At 54.4% G+C, this 22,864-nt stretch overlaps 9 protein-coding genes across 9 annotated transcripts; 6 read left to right on the top strand and 3 right to left on the bottom strand.

Annotated features, from left to right (window-relative positions):
* Positions 1–172: 172 nt before the first annotated feature.
* On the top strand, positions 173–1,423 carry JN550_008136 (uncharacterized protein; the record flags this gene model as incomplete). The annotated part of the gene is made up of 1 exon (XM_049320064.1): positions 173–1,423. One exon carries the CDS (start codon positions 173–175, stop codon positions 1,421–1,423), a length of 1,251 nt encoding a protein of 416 aa, XP_049169923.1.
* Positions 1,424–2,236: 813 nt separating this feature from the next.
* JN550_008137 (uncharacterized protein) lies at positions 2,237–3,565 on the top strand (the record flags this gene model as incomplete). The annotated part of the gene is made up of 3 exons (XM_049320065.1): positions 2,237–2,805; positions 2,860–3,031; positions 3,098–3,565. The coding sequence occupies 3 exons, from the start codon at positions 2,237–2,239 to the stop codon at positions 3,563–3,565; spliced, it is 1,209 nt and encodes a 402-aa protein (XP_049169924.1).
* A 1,156-nt stretch (positions 3,566–4,721) lies between these two features.
* On the bottom strand, positions 4,722–6,720 carry JN550_008138 (uncharacterized protein; the record flags this gene model as incomplete). The annotated part of the gene is made up of 2 exons (XM_049320067.1): positions 4,722–6,037; positions 6,099–6,720. 2 exons carry the CDS (start codon positions 6,718–6,720, stop codon positions 4,722–4,724), a joined length of 1,938 nt encoding a protein of 645 aa, XP_049169925.1.
* Positions 6,721–8,928: 2,208 nt separating this feature from the next.
* On the bottom strand, positions 8,929–9,507 carry JN550_008139 (uncharacterized protein; the record flags this gene model as incomplete). Its single annotated transcript, XM_049320068.1, has 3 exons — positions 8,929–9,027; positions 9,210–9,364; positions 9,432–9,507. 3 exons carry the CDS (start codon positions 9,505–9,507, stop codon positions 8,929–8,931), a joined length of 330 nt encoding a protein of 109 aa, XP_049169926.1.
* A 414-nt stretch (positions 9,508–9,921) lies between these two features.
* JN550_008140 (uncharacterized protein) lies at positions 9,922–10,926 on the top strand (the record flags this gene model as incomplete). Its single annotated transcript, XM_049320069.1, has 3 exons — positions 9,922–9,966; positions 10,241–10,625; positions 10,694–10,926. 3 exons carry the CDS (start codon positions 9,922–9,924, stop codon positions 10,924–10,926), a joined length of 663 nt encoding a protein of 220 aa, XP_049169927.1.
* A 2,031-nt stretch (positions 10,927–12,957) lies between these two features.
* On the top strand, positions 12,958–14,673 carry JN550_008141 (uncharacterized protein; the record flags this gene model as incomplete). The annotated part of the gene is made up of 1 exon (XM_049320070.1): positions 12,958–14,673. The coding sequence occupies one exon, from the start codon at positions 12,958–12,960 to the stop codon at positions 14,671–14,673; it is 1,716 nt and encodes a 571-aa protein (XP_049169928.1).
* A 1,479-nt stretch (positions 14,674–16,152) lies between these two features.
* Positions 16,153–19,212, top strand: JN550_008142 (uncharacterized protein; the record flags this gene model as incomplete). Its single annotated transcript, XM_049320071.1, has 1 exon — positions 16,153–19,212. The coding sequence occupies one exon, from the start codon at positions 16,153–16,155 to the stop codon at positions 19,210–19,212; it is 3,060 nt and encodes a 1,019-aa protein (XP_049169929.1).
* Positions 19,213–20,065: 853 nt separating this feature from the next.
* JN550_008143 (uncharacterized protein) lies at positions 20,066–20,545 on the top strand (the record flags this gene model as incomplete). The annotated part of the gene is made up of 3 exons (XM_049320072.1): positions 20,066–20,106; positions 20,165–20,343; positions 20,433–20,545. 3 exons carry the CDS (start codon positions 20,066–20,068, stop codon positions 20,543–20,545), a joined length of 333 nt encoding a protein of 110 aa, XP_049169930.1.
* Positions 20,546–21,322: 777 nt separating this feature from the next.
* On the bottom strand, positions 21,323–22,843 carry JN550_008144 (uncharacterized protein; the record flags this gene model as incomplete). The annotated part of the gene is made up of 2 exons (XM_049320073.1): positions 21,323–22,426; positions 22,478–22,843. 2 exons carry the CDS (start codon positions 22,841–22,843, stop codon positions 21,323–21,325), a joined length of 1,470 nt encoding a protein of 489 aa, XP_049169931.1.
* Between the last annotated feature and the right edge of the window lie 21 nt (positions 22,844–22,864).

Here is a 22,864-nt window from a genome sequence, read left to right on the forward strand (position 1 = left end):
CGGCTTGGTACCAATGGAGAACCCTGAAGATCCTCTTCGTCAAACAACAGAAAATAGCACTAAAGCTCTCATTTATCACCAAAACATGCCTTCGATTTTCTACTTTCGTTCATCGTTGAACGTCAAGCGCCACACCTGCTCTTAGTATACGTCCTTTGGAGGCAACATAGCGATGGCTGGCTGTCGCGCCTCCTGGATCGCGACAGTTGCTGCCGTTGCTATCATGTTGCTTTTAGGCGCTGTGAATGCCGTTCCGACCCGTTACCCCAGCCTGAGATGTTCGACGAATGCGCCACCACGAAACATCCTGAAGGCGAATTCGGAAACTCTTCGGGTAGGCAATCGGCCATGGGGAATAGCATACCTGAACGATGATTATGCCTTTGCAGTCGTGAATTTCTCACTTGCCGTCATTGACACCACCAATTTCAAGCCGAAACTCAGGGTTCTCATCCCGTTGCCACCGCTTTTTGCTCCGGGTACCGACATGGGCAACGATGACCCGATGTCTGATGGCTACGGATACCGCGAACTTACCTTCTCGCACGACAAATACAATTTATACATCGCCACTGGATACGGAGCGGTCATCATCGACACTGTCAGAGCGATTCAAGCGAGGACAAATGCAGTTGTAGGGACTCTCAGTTCAAACGGGTACGCCGGAAGGAGTGCTATCGAGTTATCTGTCACACCTGATGATAAGTACATATTCATCAGCCAGGAGTTTGGAAGCGACAACACGGAGGGTCGCGGGGCTATTGAGGTCTTCAATGTAACTCGATTGGATGACGGAACTGTCATTAGTTCCTATAGAGGCTATGTCCCACTAGCGTACGCCACAGTTGGGCAGAAGTTCTCGAGTGACTATACAAAACTCTTTGTTGTCAGCGAGATAGACAACACGACAGCGTCTGTCAACGATACGGCCGGCGTATTAAGCGTCCTGGACGTCGCCAAATTGAGGCGCACTCCTAAGCAAGCGTTGATTGCCGAGATTGCTACAGGCTGTCGCCCTTCTCGTTGTGACATGGCGGACGGGAAGCACCTTTGGGTAACGGAGCGAGACGCAAACCAGGTATCAGTTTTCGACGCAGAAAAGCTTATGGGTAACAGGACAAACGCGACAGACGTGCTAGTGGCTACGGTAAATACGGGGACGTCTCCTATTGGCATTGCGGTGGCTGGAGGCTATATCCTGACCGCGGATTCTAACCGATTTAACTATACCAATGCAACCACTGGGGTCACAGTCGTGAACACTGCAACGGCTTTGTTGGGTGAGGTGGACTTTCCGCAAATACCTACAGGGGAGTTCCCGCGGTCCCTCGCCGTGAGCCCTAGTGGCAATACGCTCCTCGTATCAGAGTTTGGGGCGGGGAATATACGCGCGGTGGATATCAGTTTTCTCAAAAAGCTATAATAACTAATGATAAGAAATTGCCCGTATTCCCCAAAACAGGTTCATGCGTTACTACATTGTGCAATGTAGCGCAGAAAAAATATATATATATATATATATAATTAGATTTGCAGCAGCAATCACACCATTGATACTTGATAAGCTTGATTGGATAAGAACAAAAATTTCTTTTCTTCTTGTCAAGCGAGCCTCTCCAAGTTGCTTCAAGCAGAAAATCGCAATTCCTTCAGCACCATCTTGACCTGTCTCAAATTGCTTCTTTACCTTCCGGACGACCTCCAAAGATAGTATGGCCCGGGTTCATATCTAAATGGTCAGGCTCACATATAGAGACCATCATTAAAGGAGGTACGATTGGGGAAGATTTATCGGGGGAAAAAAAAAGCTCATTGTATAAATGAATAGCGGCAGAATGACAGCCGAAGGTGTCTTCTGACTTAAACGTGCGCTCGTGCAAAGGAAGCACTTGAATCACATGCAGTGAGAAAATAGTCAGTATAGTGCTGACATACCAAGACCAGCTACTTTTTAGGCGAACGTACGTCCGGATGTGAACTGCAGGATCTGCAACCAGATTACTAGTGGAGAGACTATCTCTACACATAGCGCATACTTGTCCCGTGCTAAGAGTTAGCGTTGTCGCTGCGCCGAGGCTATATGTGGCTCAGGATATGGACGTGGCATAAGCATTGCCACGACTAGATCTGACAGCGAGACGCATCATTGCCTTGCCAGATATAAGGAGCAACCTTACCAAAGAGATCATTGTATGGTTAGTAGTTGATGCCATTCATAGAACCATCAGCCACGAAGATGGGAGACCAATTCCAAGATATCTTGATTCCCGAACATTATAGAGATGAGCTCGAATATGTCGACATCAAGGACAGGCGCTCAGATGAGGAAATCTTGAAGTTCCTGACGCAATGGTCACCCGTCACTTCAGAGAAAAATATTTGGGGCTTCTGGCACGCCGGACTCTCCCATATGCCTTCGTGGTGCCAGAGAAATGTAATAGACTGGGTGCGCATCAATCCGGGCTGGTCGATTCGGATCCTCGACAACATCCCAGACTCGCCTCACTACGCGCTCAAATACGTCTCAAAAGATCTTCTGCCGAAGTCGTTCGTGGAAAGGAAAATAGACGGCCCCTGGTCTGCTCCCCACTCTGCGGACCTTCTCAGGGGTGCCTGTCTGTATACCTATGGTGGCGCTTGGCTAGACGTTGGCGCAATTTTGGTTCGAAGTATAGACAGGATATGCTGGAACAAACTGGAGGATCCAGACTCGCCGTTTCGGGTTGCTGCCCCAATAATTCTGTCGCAAGCTATAGCGAACCATTTCATTGTCTCTAGGAAAGGGGATCCTCTTATCAAGAGATGGTATGGCAATGAGAGAATTTGAACTGTTCTTTTTCTTGGCTAATTTTTTGATAGGCACGATCTTTTCGTCTACCTCTGGAACGACAGAAATAATGCCGATGGGCTCATCAAGCATCCAATCTTGGCCCCATCGGTGCCAGACTTGATGGCCGAGTACGGAGCTGTTGCAGACAACCTCTGGGATTGGAAGGTGCCCAACGAGAAGGCTGCAGAATATGTTACGCAGGTGTGTCACAGTCAATGTTGAGAGACCGCTGAGAGAATACATGCTCACACAACCATGTACGAGTAGATAGCCACCTGGTATCATGTGTGCCGCCTGGAAGACTCAGGCGACGGATTCTCTCCCACTGACCACTGGCAGAATCATGTGTTCGGCTTCAGCACACTTGAAGATTGGCCCGTTGAGGGGATCCTAGGCTTTGCGGGCTCAGGGCAGAAGATTCTGGACCTTCTTGCTCTGAGGCGCGATGGGGATCCGGCTTCTGAGCAACACAAGCAAGCAGAGAGGCTCGTCTGGACGATCTTGGTCAGGTCCTGCAAGCAGAAAGTGACGCATGGTGCCGGTATGACCCACACGCCACTTCTAGGCTGTCTCTGGGATATGCCGGAGAATGAAGGGAAGGACACGGCGCCAGGGACGTTTGGAGAGCTATTGAGGTACGGATCGGTCTACTTCAGACAGAGGAGGGAGAGCGTGCCGAGGGTCCCGGCTCAGAAGCCACCGGTCACTTGGAAAAGGGGGCTTTTTGAGGCATGAGAAACATTTTTAATTTGTTTTGCTCCTCCTGAAAATGTAATTGACAACCCGAATAAGTGCAAACTTTGAGACTATATCAACGGATGCTTCTCTCTCTCTCTCCCTCGCCAGCCCACTACTTAAGTTGATTCTCTTCAGGGTGAATTGACCAGAGTTACTGGTGGCCCATCGTCTTCGCATAGCCAATGAAAGCCGAGAGATCATGGGCGGCCTACCTCTATATTTCCACATTTTCTCGATCCTTTACTGTTAGAAACGTTGTTACCTTGATAGTATTGCGTTGGATATCCTCGAGCGTCGGCATGCCCTCGGCGCTTCCGCTTTGAACCAAGCTAGGCAGAGTCGCCTCAAGGCCTTGGGGAAGCCGTATCCCTTGCTTTGATATGCGCCAAAATGACTTGCAAGTCTCGCATAGCCGTAACAGCGCGAGACGACTTGGTCTCGACTTTCGTATGCCGCGATCAATGTCCTCCTGGTGGTAAAAGCTGGGGCATCTTCAAGGACACATTTTTCCTAGAGAGGATATTCCAGGAAAGAGAACACCTGATGCCATATTTCTGCTGGGAGTGATTCCACATTGCTTACAAGAGGTAACTGACCGGTGCTTAGTTCCTGTATATCAGAACGGGCATTGACGAGACGAGTAGCTTAAGTTAGCGTGTTCCTCCGAAGTCGACCTGGTGGGGCGGCTCGGAATTAACAGCGGATCGAATCCTGTACACATGGCCCATTGACGTGATGTTCAATGTTTTGTACGCTTGTGTAGATACATGTATGTGTATCTAACCCCCATTCCTATCCAAGGAAGGGTATCTAAAATGTATGATGATATCGAAGTAATATACTTTAAAAAAGAAAAGCGCGTCATGATCTTTTCCTCCCGCCATAGCATTCATTAGCCCATTACAGCCGTCCATTCGTCGATCTTGATCTCGGGTATCCCAGACTCCCAGAAGTGCGATATATAAAACCCAGAGTCTCTGGCAAAGGGAAGGAACCAGGGAAATATGTGAGAACGACCGAATCCCGCTCGGCTGATGCAAACCGGATGCAAACCCCACGAAAGCAGGAAACCACCCTTCGCATGCTAAAGGCAATCACCACAGCTGACTCAACCACTGCGGATTTCCTCGTCCATGAATGAAGCATGTGGATCTTACTCCTTGATCGTTTCGCCTTCCTCCGGCTTCTTACCTCCCCAGCCCGGGCCTGCCCAGCCGAACCAACTTGCCCTCTTGTTCTGCGCATCAGCGCCCTTCATGTCCGGGTTCTCCTGGACGAGCCTCAGTGGTCTCGGCTTGTTACCGGCGAAAGTGGCCTGCTTGTCGCCATGGCTGTGGCCGGAGCTGACAGTACGAGGTGGGCTCTGGCTCGCGCTGGTACCATCAGCCGCCGAGTCGCCGCTCACACTGCTCGTCTCACTGCGCATGCCTGGGAAGTTTCCAGCCGTGGGCGCACCGCTGCTGGAGGATGTCAACCGAGGCGTACCAGTGCCACTGAAGAATTGAGCGCTGTTGCGTGGGTTTGACAGGGAGGGGGACAGTGGACCGTCAGGACCTTTGTACATGGCGTTGACGATGCCAGCAGCCCCGGCGAATTGCTCGCTCATGGGACGTCCACCGGGACGTCTGGTTGAGGCGGATCGGGACATGCCGATGGGAATGCTAGGGGCCGTGTCGGGGTTGTGATGGGCGGCAGTGGAGGATGGCATAAAAGTCAAGGGGCGCTGTCGGGGCTTCGGGTTGGCCTCAGCGGGCTTGCCACCCATGGCGATAGACTTTGCGCGCTGCAGCAAAGAGGCGGCAGCGCCTTGGTCGGATGGCGGAGCAGGCAGGTCCTTGTTGACGTTTGCCCCAGATTTGGCATCGGAAGACTGGTCAAGAATGTGCTCAAATTCTTGGTGCTGCAAAAGCCGCTCGATAATCTTGTTAATATAGAGGGTGAGCGCCTTGTTTTGATCCTTCAGCGCACGCAGCTCGCCTTCGAGGCGACGTTGATGGTCTGCGTCGTCGACGTGCGAGATGGCAGACTCGTCGGCCATGTCGCCAAGTTCGTCGGCCAGGCTGTTGCTGCCAAGGAGATCCTTATTTCCGCCAGAGCTGGGGCGGCCCTCGAGCGCACTCAGGGCATCTTGGTTGGCGTTCATACCCATGTAGCTGAAGTCGCCCTTGCCAAAGTCACCGTGCAGTGTCTTTTCCTGCAAGAGCAGCTGATATGACTCGTTGTCCTCCATCAGGCGCGCATTAGCCATGCGGGCTTCCATCAGCAGGCGCTCGACCTCATGCAGGCGCCCGCCTCCCTGGTTTTCAGACTCGACGAGCTTGATCTGAGCCTCGGCGAGTTCGAGGCGCAGCGACTCGATCAGCTTGTCCTTCTGAAGGAGCAGCTTGGAGTTGTTTCGCGAATCGCTGCGATTAATGGATGACGGAGGGGCAAAGTTCCCGTTGTCGACGGTGGGGGAGGAAGTGTTGGCTGCGAGACTGGTTAGTTGACTGCGCATGAGTGATATACTGTAATTTCTGAGTGTTCTTACACTGCCTCGTAGGCCGGTATTCATCCTCGGCGTTTCTCTGGTTGATGGTGTCCTTCAGCCGGTTGATGACGGCCTGCATCTCTTCCTCCCTATTGGCCATCTCCTCCTTCTCCTTAAGAATCTTGCTCTTCTCAGCCTCGTAGATGGTCTCCATCTCTCTAATCTGCCTGGCAGACTCCCTCTTCTCGTTCCGAAGCGCCTCGATCTGCTCCTCGCTCTCGTGCACGCGCTCTTCAAGCTTGGCCTGCTCCTTGAGGGCGTCCTCGAGCCGGGACTGGAGCACCTCGGCCTGCTTCCTGTACTGTTCCGAGGTGGCATCGGCCTTCTCCAGTCTTGCCTTGAGGTCTTCGACGACGGCGGCGGCTTCGGCGCGCAGCACCTCCTCAGCCTCTGTAGTCGAAATGCTCAGCGATGACGACCCGCGGTGGGCGGCAGCGCGCGCCGAGACGGGGGTGCCAGTCCTGGTAGACCGGGTCCGCGTGGGAGTAGCATTCTGGGCACCAGCCACGGAAGACGTCGGGGTCGAGGTGCGCGGCTGACGAGAGGGCGACGGCGATGCGGTGTTGTTGTCGTTCAACCGGTTGGTGCCCGCTGAGGGCGGCTTCCTCGTGGCGGCAGACATGATGCAGTGGGATGCTCCGAAATGAGCGGGTGCTGTGGCGCTTGCAGAGCAGGAGGAAGCGAATCTGCGCAAGGTGGGTGAAGATAACGTATATAGAGTGGAAAAAACAGCTGTGCTGCAGTCGTGTCTGCTCGCTGGGGGGGGCGTTGCTGTGTTGATGTTCAGGAATGGATTTCACCGTTCAATCTCGCTGGACCGAATCGGGTCGAGTGTCGATGGATACCTGCCGCTCGGGGTCCAATCCGGTGACAGTTGACATGGGATTTCCTCTGGAACCCCGTGCTGGTCTGGTCCACCAAGCCCTGTGCTGGTTGGCGGGGGCCTAGGGGGCTTAGGGGGCCTACTGTAGGTAACTTTGTAGTGACTGAACTTACTATGCTGGGCCTGCCAGCAGCTGCCCAGGGAGAAACCGTTGCCGTAGCCCCTGCGGTCCCTGCTACCCCTGCGGCTAGTGCTGTTCTAAGTGCTGTTCTACGGCTTAGTCCTGGTCTCGATCGCTGGGGGGACGGTAGCGCCGGAGTGCAGCCACCTCAGCGCAATGCAACAGGATTCGACGGCGACTGCTTAACGTCTGTCCTTTTCGTTGTTTCACTGCTGCAGAAAACTCAAAAAAGTATCTCGGAGCGGGCGGCGCGAAAAGATGAGGCGACTTGTCGCAAACTCCCAGACGCTCAGCCACCGTCGTCGAGTTGGTCCGAACTTCTTTGGTCGAGTTAATCCCAGGTCCCTGGACGCATACAGTACGCGCGGGCGATCCTGATGCGATGCCACGCTTCGCGCAGTTTGCTGACCTCGGGCTGTGCCGAATCTGACTTGCAGGTAAAATTAGGTGCAATGCTCACTCACACCTCGCTCACGCAGGCTCCATGTCATGGGCAAGGTCAGCAAAATACGAAGACCAAGTGGACATCTCTTGCGTCGATGCCCATTGCCGACGAACCCCAGCCATGCCAGCTCCCAGGGAGGCCACGAGCTGCGTCTGCAGCCCGTTCACTGAAAGTCTACTTTGCACCGTACCGTAGTCCACCATGCATGGAGTGCGTTTACTCCGTACAGATCCCAGATCCCAGATCCTGGACCGTGTCAACGTTTGGCCTACCCAGTACCTACGTCGCCCAAGTCGAGAGTCGCGTCGCATCAACACCCGTGCCGGGCGGTCATTTGTCGCATCATCGGGCAATTACTGAAACACGCGTGCCTGGTAATGCAAATCATAGCCAAGGGAATGGCCAGCCGTCGATGGCACTTCTTCGAGAGCTTTCCCGTGCCCAGGTGCACTTCATCCCAGTCCCACAATAGCCTTTCATCTTGCAAGCCCTGTTGATGCTCCGGCGTTGCTTAGTTCGTAACCTGCAATTTCGACGTTAATGCAACGCAGCCCGGTGCCATGTGACTGCGGTGTCTACTTTCTACTGTGTAACCTTCTGCTATCCATGGATCGAGACCCCGTTTCGAACCAGGATGCTCTTGAGTTTGGGGAGACGTCACATCTCAAGTCCAGGTAAGCGTTGACGGTTGCTATGTATCCAGTCCAGCACTATAGTTACGGACTCTGCTCGACTATTTAACGTTTGGATGCTTCCCAATAAACAGGTTACAGGGCACGCCGGATGTCCTTCCCCTTCTTTTCAACACTCAAACGTATGCGTACATAGCAGCATGAGGTTGCTGAAGACGGCTAATAGCAAGTCACAACGCGTGGCCAAGGCGAGGCGACGCCAACTTCTAACTGACAGCCTCGAGATATGGCTGCTTCGCGTAGTCCTGACGTCCGGCTGGACTTCAATGCTAGTGCACTATGACACGGTATGAAGGAAAGCAAAACACTCAATTCGTGGAGTCCTCAGGGGGCGGAGATAGTGTTACATCGAGTCTTCCTGAATACTAAGCCGCAAGAGTTTCATTTCACTTGACCCGAGTATCACGTCCCACAGGGTATACTTCAGTTATGATCAAAGCATTTTCAATTGGGGTATCACTTGTGCTGTGCCTCCAGCCAATGGTAGTTCTGTCCAGCTTGACACTCGATATCAGATTGTCTTATATCTACTCGAGAAGCTTCCTAGACGTGGGTGATCGTGAAGCCTTGCCGCTCGTGCAAGTGCCTGGTGCAGTTCGATGACTGCCCGAAATGACCAAATGACATGCCCATTTTTACCCCAGACCAAGGTCCCTAACGCCGTCCGAAGAATGCATGCAGTGTCAGATTTACGACTGCTGGTCGCTGAGGATATCAGAGTCACCGGCGTCAAGGACAGACATGGTCGAGCAGCGGAAGAGCTTTCCGCAGGCAACACCAAGCTCAATCTGATAGGAGGAAGCGAGTTAGCTGGTGATTTTGGCCCTCCAAAGTCTACAGGAGACTTTTTCGCTGGGTAGACACGCCGGGCCAGAGGCTCCAGGCGGCCGCGTTCAAGCATTGAAAGACTCGGCTCTGGCGTTCGGGAGGAACGCCAAACCTGTGCAAGGAGATGTCGTGTAGAACTTACGTTGTTTCCGCCGAAGTGGTGGACGGGGGTCTTGCTCAACATGCTGTAGTACTCCAACTCGGACTTGCGGAGAGGAGGGGTGTTGCCGGCAATGATGACCAGCTTGGCCTTGCCAGCACGGAGGGCCTTGAGGGTCGACTTGTAACCCAAAGCGACTGTTGGAAGAAAGAAATGTCAGCAGTGATGGCGCAGGGGGTTAGTTTTGGCTGGGACGAGACGAACCCTTTCCGGACTTCATCACAAGCGCCAGGCGCGAGGAGAGGGAGTTGGCATCCTTCTTGTTCTTCTTGATGGCCATTGTGACGGGTGTAGCTGGGCGACTCGAGGCGAGAGGTGGCTGTTGAGACTGTTTCGTTGGGCGTGAAGAGAGAAGCAAGCTGCAGCAACTTTTCCCAGGCGCTGTGAATTTCTGGTGGTGGTTTTCCGGGGCCCCCACCCCACTGGAAATGGGCGCGCACAGACCAGCTGCCCTGCCCTCGCGGGAAAATCGAAGGGCAGGCAGGCCCTAAGGGCCCACTTTTGGGGCAAACTGCTGATTGGTCAGCTGCACGCCCCGTCTACCGCCCACACGCTGCGGACGGCCAAAAGTTGCCGCTTGGTTGTGATTTCTAATCCAGGTGAATTCCCTTCAAAAGTGGGCAGGATCTCACCACCCAGACGACATCACCAACCACAACTAACACCACAGCACCCATCGCGAAATACCGTCAAGATGGCTCGTCGTCCGGCTCGCTGCTACCGATACTGCAAGAACAAGGTTAGTGATGGAGATAGTCGACAACGTCCCGCGCCTCACCACACCCGATGTACCCGCCTGGCCCAGATCGATACCGTGCGCTCGAGAGACGGATAGAAGCCCGCCGAGTGCTCGTCATGGCCCAGGTCCATTCTGCCGTGCTGTTGCGAGGCTCTCGTGCGCTGCTTGCGCTCCCGGGGAGGTCATCGGGCTGGGCGAGGAACTGAGGCAGCACGACTTGCCTTGACATATGAAATTCGGGAAGAACTCCAGGCTGACCATTTGTGACGCATAGCCGTATCCCAAGTCGCGCTTCAACCGTGGTGTCCCCGACCCCAAGATCCGCATCTTCGATCTGGGCCGCAAGCGTGCTAAGGTCGATGACTTCCCTCTCTGCATCCACCTCGTCTCCAACGAGTATGAGCAGCTGAGCTCCGAGGCTCTCGAGGCCGCTCGTATCTGCGCCAACAAGTACCTCGTCAAGTATGCCGGAAAGGAAGGTTTCCACATGCGTGTCCGCGCCCACCCCTACCACGTCGTCCGTATCAACAAGATGTTGTCTTGCGCCGGTGCCGATAGACTGCAGACTGGTATGCGTGGTGCCTGGGGCAAGCCCAACGGCACTGTCGCCCGTGTCAACATTGGCCAGATCATCCTGAGTGTCCGCACTCGTGACTCCAGTACGTTTCACACTTCGACGATTTGATCTGTGTCGTACTCTGTACTGACAATGCTTCCCCTTTTCTAGACCGCGCCATCGCTCTCGAGGCTCTGCGCCGATCGCAGTACAAGTTCCCTGGCCGCCAAAAGATCATCGTCTCCAAGAACTGGGGTTTCACTCCCCTCCGCCGCGAGGAGTACCTGGAGAAGGTCGCTGCTGGTCGCGTCAAGGTCGACGGTGCCTACGTTCAGTTCCTCAGCAACCGTGGCAACCTGGCAGAGAACATGAAGCGTTTCCCCAACGCTTTCACCGAGGCTTAGAGGATTTGTCGTGTCATGAGAAGCAATGGGAACTGGACTGGCGTTTGATTCGGCTACATAGCACTGTACTGTCCATAACAGTCGAACAAGGGTCTTTTGCATTTGCACAACCACTTTACGTCTACTCTTCCTCATTTGTGAACAATCGAAATTTGTTTCAAGAGTGACTTACCCAGCCTCCGCCGTATATCTCTGTTGTTTACGTCTCCATGTGTCGTGGCGTCTCGAACCTGCTGTATGTTTCGTATATACCGTGTGTACCGTGGTCCACCGCATGAGTCACAATGTGTATTATCAGAATTGCCATACACCGCGGACCATCAGAGTGACTATCGGGCACTACCCGACCATCGGAGCAAATAGAAGCTGCCGGGTCGAACGGATAAGTCATAGCTACCGCTTGGGAACAGACTAGACGGGCGCCTGTCGAGCTGAGCTTGAATGAGCTCATCGGTAGGCCCGGAAAGGGACCGGAATAGCTTGATCTAAGTATAAACATTCGAGTCATTTGTCAATTTCAGTATGGCTATGCGAAATTGACTAAGCTTTCTCTGTAGGCAGGTGTAGCTAGGTGAGGTAGTCCGTTGTTGCAGCTTACATATCCTGGGAGAGAGCGTTATATTACTACAGCATAGGCAGGTTTGGACGCAGCCGCCCGGCGACAAAGTTAGTATGTACGCCAATCCACATGATCTTGGGCTGTCATTGGGATCAGTCTGCTTGGCACCGGACGAACAATTCTGGTACGGCACAGTATGCATGCTTTTCTTGGGAGGGATCTTCTGGGGGTCGCGGGCCGCCCACGCCCACGCCCACAAGACACGTCGTTACCTGCCCGTGAAACGCTGATCAGGGAAGACGTACGAGTTATGAGCGGGAGCATGCCACCGTCTGCCCAACATGTACTGAGCATGTCGCCCGGTTCTGACACAAGTGTGGCAGACTGACCGACATCCACTTGAGCTGAAGCTGCTATCGATTGCGCTTCCGGCGCATTTTCTTTGCCTTATCGGAACCCCCCTTGAGTTCGGACCCTCCTTTTAGGGAGGAGGGCGATTGATAAGCATGTAGGCGGGCGGGCAGGCGGGCTGGCGGCAAGGCGGGTTGGTCCACCTTGATGCTGTCCAGCTCATCCACCCCGTCAATCAACGCAAGGGTCCAGGTCAAGGTGGGAATCAACCCGCAGCGCAGTGCTCACTTGCCTGGCCGCGGATGACAACATATCAGCTCACGAAAAAGAGACTGGCGCAAACATGCTCCCAAGTGACGAGCATCCCTCGCAATTGCAGATGGCCTGAACTCTATACCGAAATCCCCAACACTCTAGACGGAGCCAGCGCTCCTTTCGTTGGCTCATTACGGATTCTGTGTAGACACGGTGTTGAGAAACCGGTTGCATCAACGGCTCATCACATCGACGACGTACTAGGTGCGAGGTGGGGGAGAAATAGCCCGTTCCAAGACAGCGAACCACCAACGTGCACGCGATCTCCCCCCCAATCGGACAGCTGACTCGCTTCCGTCATTGGATCGCCTCGACCTGATGAATGGCATCAACCCTCTCATTGTTTGCAAACTTGCCCGCCCCCATCTAGAGCGCCTAGTCCATCGCCCGACCAACTCGCCCATTGTCTAGCGTGGTCAGATCAAGAAAGTCCAGTCAGTAGCTGTCAGATAGACTGTTGGGCGTTATCTCGAGAGGACCCTTTCTCTTGACCTGCACCTCGAGACGCAGTCAGCAAGACTTATCGTGCTAATAATACCGAACACGGCACCGACCCCAAGATCTGGCACGTCTGACATATTTCGCACAACTCTGCCACTTCCAGCTTTCTTCCTTCTATCGTGCTGTCGGCACAATCAACGTTCGGTACTATAGCCCAGAGCTTGCCGACTTTCCCCAACTATCGAGCACCACCCCGCGTTACCGACGCCAGAGAGCATCGCAAACCGAACTCCCGCTGGGCTTCAACCCAGTCGGGCTATATCCTTCAAAGACTTGCAACTTCACGACTGATGTAAAGCAACATCATGGCTTTTCATCAACCCACTAGACAAGCCGCTCAGCGGGTTTTCCACCCCGCTACCGAAGACGCGCAGCATGCTCCTCAACCTGCCGTCTCGGCGGTCGAGGAGTCGCAGACTTGGGTGCTCTTCTCTCCAGAGACCGATGCGGGCACCACTACGTCCTACCTCACGGAAACCCACCGTTCCGAGTTAACGCCTGGTCGTTCGCGGTTGAGTGATCTGGGTAGCCTTCACACGGTCGCCCGATCGCAGAGCAGTACAGATCAACCGCGATCTTCTAGTCTTGGCGCCTTAGATGAAGACGAGGTGGAGGAGGACGACGCCGAGCTAGATAGCCTAGACAGCCACCTCCCAGAGTTTCGGACAATCCCTGCCCATGGGTTGGCACCCATCGTACCGGCTCACGATGGTCTTGGATCCTTTCGCTTGGATCATGAGGGGATGGGCGCCGATGTGCAGAACAGACTGTACGCCTTCGAGCAGTATAACCCGCGTCGCGTGAAAAGGCGGCGCGAGAGTCTGGAGGTAGCCCAAGTGGAGGTGGACAAAGAGCAGGAGCAGGAAATGGACAAGATGCGGCGAATCGAAGCATGGAGATTGGACCAAAGTCGCCTCCTCCTCGAAGAGATACAACGGGAGACGCGTCGGCGTAGACGTTCTACCACCAGCACAACAGGTCTTCGGCCGGCTCTCGAAAAGGCCGAAGCGCACGAAACAACTACTACTGCGGATGTGGACCTGGGAGATGACGACGAAGCATGGCATGAGCAGCAAGCTGGCGACCTGGGAGATAGCGAGAGTCTCTGGGGCCGCATCACACGCAAAGTGATTCGCGATATCATGGGTATTGATGACAAATTGTTGTCAGTACTATTTGGGGAAGCGTTACCGGACGAAGATGACTTGTCAACCACGCCAAAGGCCTCAACTGGAATGCTTGATATTGCCGACGACATCCCCATGTCAGATTCAGCAGATTCAACCTGGCAATTCAAGGTCCTTGAGCGGATTGCAAAGGAACTTGGGACGCTTGTCCATCAGATGTCTGAGCATCCTGGAGCGTTCTCGACTTTCACGCGGATGCAGCAGATGCCCATCTCATACGCTGGTCTGCCGCCAATACCGGAGTCAGCAAATGATTTGGGTCACGCCTCCGTTACTCAAGATGTTCATACACCGATAATGCCCGAGTTCAAACCGACGATCCCTTCGCAGACGCGCCCGATAGATGTGCCTAATACCAGGGTGCTTCCCGGGTCTGCATCAGCTCCGTCGCATGTCCAAGGAGAGAAGGGCGGCAATGGTGCCCCGACCTTCACGCAAGAAGAATGGGAGCAAGATCTGGATGTGAGGCTGGTTTTCCGATACCTGCGCTCGCGCTTCCTGTCCCGCCCGAAGAGTTCGGGCAGTATGACTGGCAACGCGCATCTTGCCACCTCCAATACTCAAGACGTCGCTGCCAAGGTCGCGAGGGTACGGCAGCACCACCCGTTAGTATCGAAAGCACGGTCTTCGGAGAGGCGTCCATTCAAGGCAACGACGCCGTCAAGCCCGGTGTTATTTAGACACGCGTCCAGCTGTGCGAGCCAGAGCACTCGGAGATCGGTCAGAAGGAGCAGTTGCTCCTCCCGGCACTACTGGGACATTGGCGCTGGATCCGTAGGAACAGGCTCGATGATCGCAGCTGCTGGTCCTATGGGAAGTTGGGGCGAGGTGTGAAGCGATGATTCACGCTGTGCCGCCTGGTTGCGCGGCATTTTAGCATTGTACTGTATCTAGGCATGGTCCTGCCTGAGGTTGGATTGGCGTGCGTGTTAGCATTTTGGCATTTACTGTACACGGGAACTATGGAACTATCACTGCATATCCAGCTGGCATTTTGACAGCTCTGGGATCAGAAATCCCGACTAAACTCATCAATCGTCGAATGTAATCCCAGGTTTTAGACTGTGAAACACTGGGGTCCATTCCAAGTGCATCCCTACCGCAGCAAAGCACATAATTACATACTCGATGTGCCGGTCATGCTAGGTAGTCACATATATCCAGGTGCATACCGCCGAGGAGTCTCGCCGCAACAACTGCACAACCGCCAGAGAACCAGCTGATCGCCTCGATTGGTGGTGTCGAACCCTGGCGCTGTGGCCGACGACCCCCTCCGTGGCTCACCAAGGGCGACAGGTAAGGCGACCGTGTTTCGGCCTAGCGACTGCCATGTCACTGGGTGCGAACCCGCTCCCAAGCAGACCGCACATTTCGCTGAGGGGATCCGAGCGGGCTCTCACGATGGGACCTCTGGCATGCGCTGGTCCGAACAGGGGGCTCAGACCTCGTCGTCCAATAGGGGCCCTGCCGCTTCACGGTAGCCCACCCTTGCGCGACCAACGGATTCTTTTTTTGACGACGCGTAAAGTGGAATACGCCGGGGGTGTGAGCTGGGCTGCAACGCTCGCTGCACAGCTGCCTGTGAGTGCCTGGCCTCTCACACATTGTGCCTATCGTGTCGTCCAGCTCGCGTAGGAGTACTAGGCAGTTGGGCAACACAGCATCAGGCCCCCCCCATCGCCCCCCTCTACGGGGTAGAGTGCATCTATCCTGTCTCCAGCCTGGATTCGCAATCCGGTCGAGTCATAAAGCTGGTGCAGTCTCACTGCGGATCCCTCAGTCCTCGTCGTCCTGCCCTGCTCCACACCCCAGCTCCAAGCCAGCAGCCGTGACACGCAGAGCATCCCAACCCCACCACGACGCTATCTCGGCCAATCCCATCCTAGGCGCCTCACTCCCGCAACTTCACCTCTCCCATACGCCCTCATCAGTTATCGCCCAGGTGACTACCTGCTAATGCACGCGGCCTCGCTTGTTGCCTTCTTCGCGTCAATATAAAGATTTATTCCCGCGCTCTGTGCATTCTGCTTCAGTCGTCGTCTTTTATCCGTGGTTAGTGCCAGCCTGAGGATCGCCCGGACAGCATCGTGATGTGTCGCGTCGAGCCGGGACATACTAACCGTCGCAGTATCATGTACTAGATTCGTCCATCTTGCGACCCAGCTGCGCCTGGTCGGGTCGCCCAGGATCTGAACATCATCATCTACGAACCGATTTGCCAATATATATAATTGTCACCCCCCTACAACCCCCCGATTCTCGACCCTCTTTCCACCTCCCAATGCCCCCCATTTGCATGCGCGCCGCGGCTCAATGGCAGGATCCGTCTCCGACTTCTCGCTTCCAAACAGCTCATTCTTCAATATCTACAATGATGGACGACCCGTAACTAGGAGCTCGCCCGCCCCTTCTCTCCCGGGTGGGCAATGCAACTTCGTGGATCTCGCCCACGGCGCCAATGGTCCCAAGTGTGGTTGTCGCCGCTTCTGGAGTCGCGCCGCGTTAGGATTCCATGGAAACCCATCTGGCCCTTCAGGATATTCCAATGGAAGCCCAACGGACCAGGCCGCCTTTTGCATGTGCTCCCATCATGCATGCTACCATGATGACGTTCACAATACCCCAGGTCCCATCGCCGCACCCGCGCCCGTGGTCATCAATCCTGGCCAGGAGAATGAACGGCCAAGGTCTAACCGGGAACCTCTTACTCCCGTGATGCCAGGTCTCTCTTTTCAGATGCCCGCGCCGTCGGACCCGCCCCAGGATTTTCATACGTTCAATAACACATCATTGCCCACGGACTTGAACCAAGATGGACTTATACCCGCAGGAGAGAAGCCAGGCCCACCGCCGGAGGCATCAATACCGGATACTCTGAGTTGGGGAAACCTCATCCAATCTCAACCTGGCCATCGGACGGACGTATTACCTCCCATCCCAAGTCAATGTTTGCTTCCGCCATCGCAGCCAAGTTCCACTACATCTTCCGCTCGCATAGCATACCTGAAACCCTTTGGTGGGACGGGGCTCAACACGCTGAGGGATGCCAGGTCTAAACTTCGCGACGCTCTGCCGGTGGAACCTGACGATGGCCAGGACCAAAATGATGAGATGGTCGATCATAGTGTGGACCCTTCCGTGGATGACTTACAGACTGTCACAAATACGCCCAGATCTACTCGGCGTACTGATGTCACGGACAAGTATAGCCAAGGCGGAAGCTTGGGACCCAACCGGCAAGACTTCCAAGAGCTGTCCAACACAGTTCAAAGCCATGAACACCGGCTTGACAGATTAGAGACTGTCTCGTTTGATCACGACCATGAGGATTGTCACGATCAGCATGATCGCACTGACCTGCGCGTTACTGAGCTTGAGGTCCGTGTCGAGGAGCTGGAGAAGACACTCAGTGATGGAAGCAGCGTTGCAACAAGCCAACATCGCTCACGACGCCCCGGCGTTGATGAGTCGACAGCCAGTATTGCATCGATATCCACCAGTGCCAGTGGTCGTGCAGACCGCGCGGAGATGCAAAGCGAACTGCTATCTCTCAAGGCTCAGTTAAGCTATCTCCAAGCTTCGTCTTTCCCGTGTTATGCCCATCCCTGGGAGGTTGAAGTTGTCTTCTTCCCTTTCCCATTGAAGGGTGTCTGGTACGAGTCCCGTGAGTTCCCTAGCCAACGGCAATCAGGGGGCACCAACGTGGACACCGATCAGTGGACGCAGCTGCCCAATAGCTCATCTACCACCACAGAGCCACAATCGCCTGGCTTTTCTGAGTGGGCTGGCCCAGAGCTCGAATCGGAGTGGCTTCTACCCCGAGCATGCCCTCCAGGCAAGACCATTGATCAGCGCTTAAGAAGCCGCGGCTTGGTCAAGACCGTGACTGTGCGCGGCCCAGATGCCCGTAGCGTCCAGCAGGCAATATCTGCTGCCTTTGGGACTGTATTTCGCACTTTTTCCCGCATGCAAGCGAACGTCTATCATGGGTCCACAACTCATCACCGCGTATCCAAATTCTTTGGTTTACAACAACCTTGGGTTCCCTTGCGCAAAATCCACAAGGACTCACGACTTCGCTTCCTCACCCCGGCCGAGATGGTAACACCCGCCAGCTGGGATGTTCCGTTTCTGAGCAACAGCGTCGTCATGAAAGCTACCGGCGCTCATCGACTTTTCATTACACAGCCCGAGGCTTACCTTCAAGACCAGGATGCGTACGACAATGGTTGGAGCTGGCAGCGGCTTCGGGAATTGAGTCGAGTGTACCCGGACTCGCAGAGCAGCCAACAAGATGTCCCGGAGGCCGACGCTATGGAGGATTACTGGACTTGGAATGACAGTCTAGATGAGCAGACCCCGAGCCAAAACAGTGCTTTGTCACTCAGCCTGCGCCAGGCAGCACAGCCCAGGCTGAGATCTATCACGCCCAGCCAGGCCCAAGTCTTTGCTAGTCGCAGCGGCCTTTCTGCGTCCTTGACCACCAGTCGCAGTCGCGCAGCATCCCCAATGATCTTGAAGGAGCGCAAATCCTCGATCCCACGGCCGATTTACGTTCGTACAACATCTATGCCTCCGGTCCTTCCTCCTATGGCTTCGCCATCCCAGGCCAAGCGCCGCATTGCCACCGCTACCTTTGGCAACATTCGTCCGTTTCCTTACGAACGTCGATCTTCGCCACAGGTTCTGCGTGCCAGCACAGGATCCGCCCGTGTTCTGATGAAGGAGAGCCGGAGACGAGCCACTCGATCACCTTCGGCCCCTCTTTCTGCCAGACTCAGAAATACACCGCGATGGAGTACCCATAGTGCCAGCCCGATGCCAGAACCTTTCGCCATTATCGGGCCTCCGAGCGACGCCGAGGCTGCTTGCCGACAGACGACACCCTTCTACTACGCTACGCCTTACAGCAACGCTCCATTCGTCGAGCCGAGGCCCAGCCGTGGCGTCATTGATCCTGATGATGATCATGGAAGTGGGACAGACTACTCGTACAAGGAAAGCGTGGATGACTCAGAAGACGAGGACTACGATGCCCCTATGCTAGATCTTGGACATCCCCGACCCATCTATGAGTCGGGTGAAGAGGACTGCCAGGCAGCACAGCACCCCCTCCCCGAGGATGAAATTTGGCCAGGCATCGAAGATGAGGAAAACAGAAACCCCGAAGACCTCGCGCTTGACAGTGTCGGCATCTACGTCGACGATGATGCCATGAGCGATATTCTTGACGCGGATGGCAGCAACCATCTGCTCGAGGGAGATAGTCAGAACAGTAGTGCGCCTTCTGAATATCCTATCACGCAAAGTGCATGGGTTGACGACCCTAAGGAGTTCAAGGTTTATGAAGATGCCGGCGGCATGAAACACTGATCACCTAATGGAGGGCGACTCTATTGAGTATAATGGGTATTATCTGTTTATATGGGATTCTTGATGACGTGGACATGAACCGCGAATGTGTTGGAGAAAGAGACTTGTTGGGCTGCGCGGCGTTCGGCGTTCGGTCCATACCCGTTTCCCATGACCTGGGGTACGTTTGATTTCCTGCCCATCTTGCTTGCCTGCTGCGAGCGTCTTGATATAAGCGTAGCAGCGTTGTTGGATAAGTTATGGGGAACAGTGGGACATTTACAGTGGTGGAGAGTCAAGAAGTCAAAGTCACTTACATACAACGGCATGAAGGGTGGTCTAGTGGTAACCTGCCACGGCAAGGGAAGACCTGGGCCAGGGACGTCTCAGCTTACTGTAAACTTACGTAGATTATCTGAGAATCAAATATCTCCTCTGACATGAAGTATATTGCGAATGGGTGTGAGGAGCCTCACGCAACATCTCAGTTGCTTCTCCAGACGCTGCCGTCTCTTCAAGACTTTCAGGTTAGGAGTGGAACAAGTGAAAGCTGGAGCAGAGACTCTCCGCTACCACTGAGGCGAGCTCAATTATTGACGTCATCGCTAGCCACTGACATGATACCCACTGTGGTATCACTTTCCTTTCGGTCGAGAAGCCGTCGTGTCTCAACAGGTGGTCAGACGACCAACAAGGTATACACAAATCTGACTGCCCTTAGGCTATACCTGTGAGACAAGACATAATGGTGGACCTTATCAAGGGGAGCTGCAACTGCGGGCGGCACATCTACACCATCCCGAAACCCACGGCGATGAATTTATGTCGTAAGTCGCTCCGCTCGGCTGCTAACCCGCATCTAATGGGCCACAAAATGCCAGATTGTATAGACTGCCGCAAATGGGCTGGCGCATTGTGGGTAACTCCCCAATCCCGGGGTGGCGGGTTCCTCCTGACGGAAGCTTTTATATAGTCACTCGGCTCATCTCTTCGTCAAGACCGATGACATCCAAACCGACAGCCCGCAGCCTCGCGTCTACGTCGTCAAGGCCGACAGCGGCAGCGACATGGAGCGGGCGTGGTGCGACAGGTGCGGCGCCGGCATCTGGATCCGGCAGCTCCACAAGCCCGAGATGACGAACCTCAAAGCCGGTAAGCGGGCCCTCTCCAGTTCTCCTGTAGAATGTTGTTGCATATTCAGACGACTGCGTGCTCACTCGCCGTGATGTGCCTCCCCCTAGGACTATTTGAGCCGGGCGATATTCCGAGCCCGACGATGGAGAACTGGCTGAAGAACCTCGAGTCTTGGGAGACGCCCGCCAAGGGGACGACGCGGACGTCACAGGTCAACTGAGAAGCTCACTACACAGCCCAACCGAAAATTTTAGACGGCTCCATATTGACGAAAGGAAAGTGTGACTTGTTCAGTAGCATCGTCAACCATGCGGCCTATGCTGATCTTCTGAACTTCGGTACCGTGGATTTTGCAAATGACCTACGTTCAAAGCTAGTTTGGCCAGGCGAGAGGGGAGACACTTGGAATTCATCGAGTAGATTGTCTTAAATCGTGTCTGGTAGCAGATAACCAGAAGTTGTGGCTTTGTAGAAGCCTGTTTGTATGAATACTTTCCCATGACCGTGAACAAGCAATTTAATACCGAGTTAATTTGTACGCGGATCTTCAAGCACACCCAATGTTTATGCAATATTGATTTCTGATTCAAATAGCGAGTCGATTCGTCCCTCAGCTTCCCATGGCATTCCGCCATGGATGCCCTCAGGGCCATGCTTCTTCATTCGTATCTAGTCGTGGTCTCGTTTTCCTATGAGCCTGTGCCATTCGAAGCTGCCTTGGCTTCGATCAGCGAATGCATAATGCACGTCTGGTCTACCTGTAAAACGCCGTCGCTTGCGTAGAGCGCATCCGCATACATCTCTTTTACGATCTCTAGCTCTGATGCTGATGCCGCGCCCGTGCCCGTGCAGGCCTCCCTACTTTGACCCCTCTTGCGTCAAAGCCATCATGACGATCTATCAGTCCGTACAACACGGAATGCATGTCATCAAGATGCCAACAGATTGTTCTCGCTTCATGGGACAAGACATTGCAGTATCGTCTGTGGTCAGGCAACTAGAAGAGAGCCTCAGCTGTTGGTCCCTCACCCATTAGGTCTTCATCTTCTATATCGGCCCCGAAGCCCATAGTGATGTCTCCATCCTTATCGCCGGCTCGACGCTGTTCCTTGACCAAATGTTTGATGTACTCCTTAGTTGTCCCCAAACGCTCGGTTGTGGCTTTAAACACAGGCTGTAACGCCTTGAGGCGAGTGGCGGTGTTCGCGATCTCTCTGGCGAAATCGACCTCTGATAGGGTTGCCGATGAGGAGAGGAAGGTAAGGAAGCTAACCCCATTATCGTTCTTCTCGATGACGCCGCTCAGTGTTCCCGAGATGATCATGTTCTGGATCAGGGTCTCCACATCCTCGTCCTTGGTGAGAACATCTCCGATCTGAGCACATTTGGTCAACTGTCGGATCTCGGGAATGGAGATCTTGGAGTAGACCCGGCGGAGATTCACAATCTGCCACTGCTGGTAGGCCGAAAGGACCTCGCCGATCAGACCAGTGTTGCCGTCGTCGAGCCATTCTTTGGTATGCTCGTCTACCTCGGCCTTCAGATCGGCGGCATTCTCGGTCTCGAAGATAGTGGCAACGTCTTTGTAAAGCTTGCCAATGGCACCGTAGGCCTTGACAGCACCGGCACCCGTGTACGAGGGCAGAGCTGTATATTTCCCTGCATGGAGAAGGCTCACAAGCACCCACTTCTTGTAAGCGTCGGCCATGATTTTGCTTGTGCCCATGTCACGTGTCGGGTAACTTATAACCCTCTCGAAGGCGGCAACCGCCTTGGCCCAATCTCTCCGTGCGCAGTACATCATTCCACAGAGCAGATCATACTCCAGTATTGCGGGAGCCTTGAGGAGACTCGTGAGCCCCGAGTCCTTGGAGATGAAGGACGGTGGTGATAACGTCAGGTCGCATAGCAGGTCAGGTGTCTTGTGGTTCGCCATGCCGGGGTAGAAGACGATACTTTTGTCGATGACAGGGAGTGCAGGTTCTATGTTGTCGGTTGTGTAGGCGAGCTTCACCAGGTTGATGTGAGTAGAAGTGAGCATGCTGCCGGAGGGGTCGATTCGCAGGATGGCCGCAGCCAGGACGTTGACGGCTACGGCGGGCTATGATGCTGGTCAGCATGGTCCACCGGGCAAAGGAGCTCTCGCACTGACAGGCAGTAATTGGCCTTGGCCAACCACGTTAAGGATGTCCAGAAGGTGTGCACCGGCATATCGAAGCTGTCTCGCGTCGAAGGACAGCAAAAACACCACCAGCCGCTCTAGGAGTTGCTCTCTCGGGCCGGCCAGACCGGGAATGCAGAGGCTGTGGATGACGGCAAGGTAGGAAAGGGAGTTGACGGAAGGGTCGAGCAGGCTGAGCAGGGCAAGGCCGTCCGTTCTGAGAGGCTGTGATGGATCCTTGAGCAGCTTGGAGAGCTGGGTGAGCTGGCTCTCCATGGCCTTGTGATAAGCGCTATCATCGTCATCTCTGAGGTGCTCGGGCGGGAACGCCAAGCATATCGAGGCGACCTGGTCCATGGTCACAGCATGCAGCGGGAG

Source organism: Neoarthrinium moseri (genome assembly GCF_022829205.1).
Source record: "Neoarthrinium moseri strain CBS 164.80 chromosome Unknown scaffold33_Wmoseri_CBS_16480, whole genome shotgun sequence".
NCBI classification, from domain to species: Eukaryota; Fungi; Ascomycota; class Sordariomycetes; order Amphisphaeriales; family Apiosporaceae; genus Neoarthrinium; species Neoarthrinium moseri.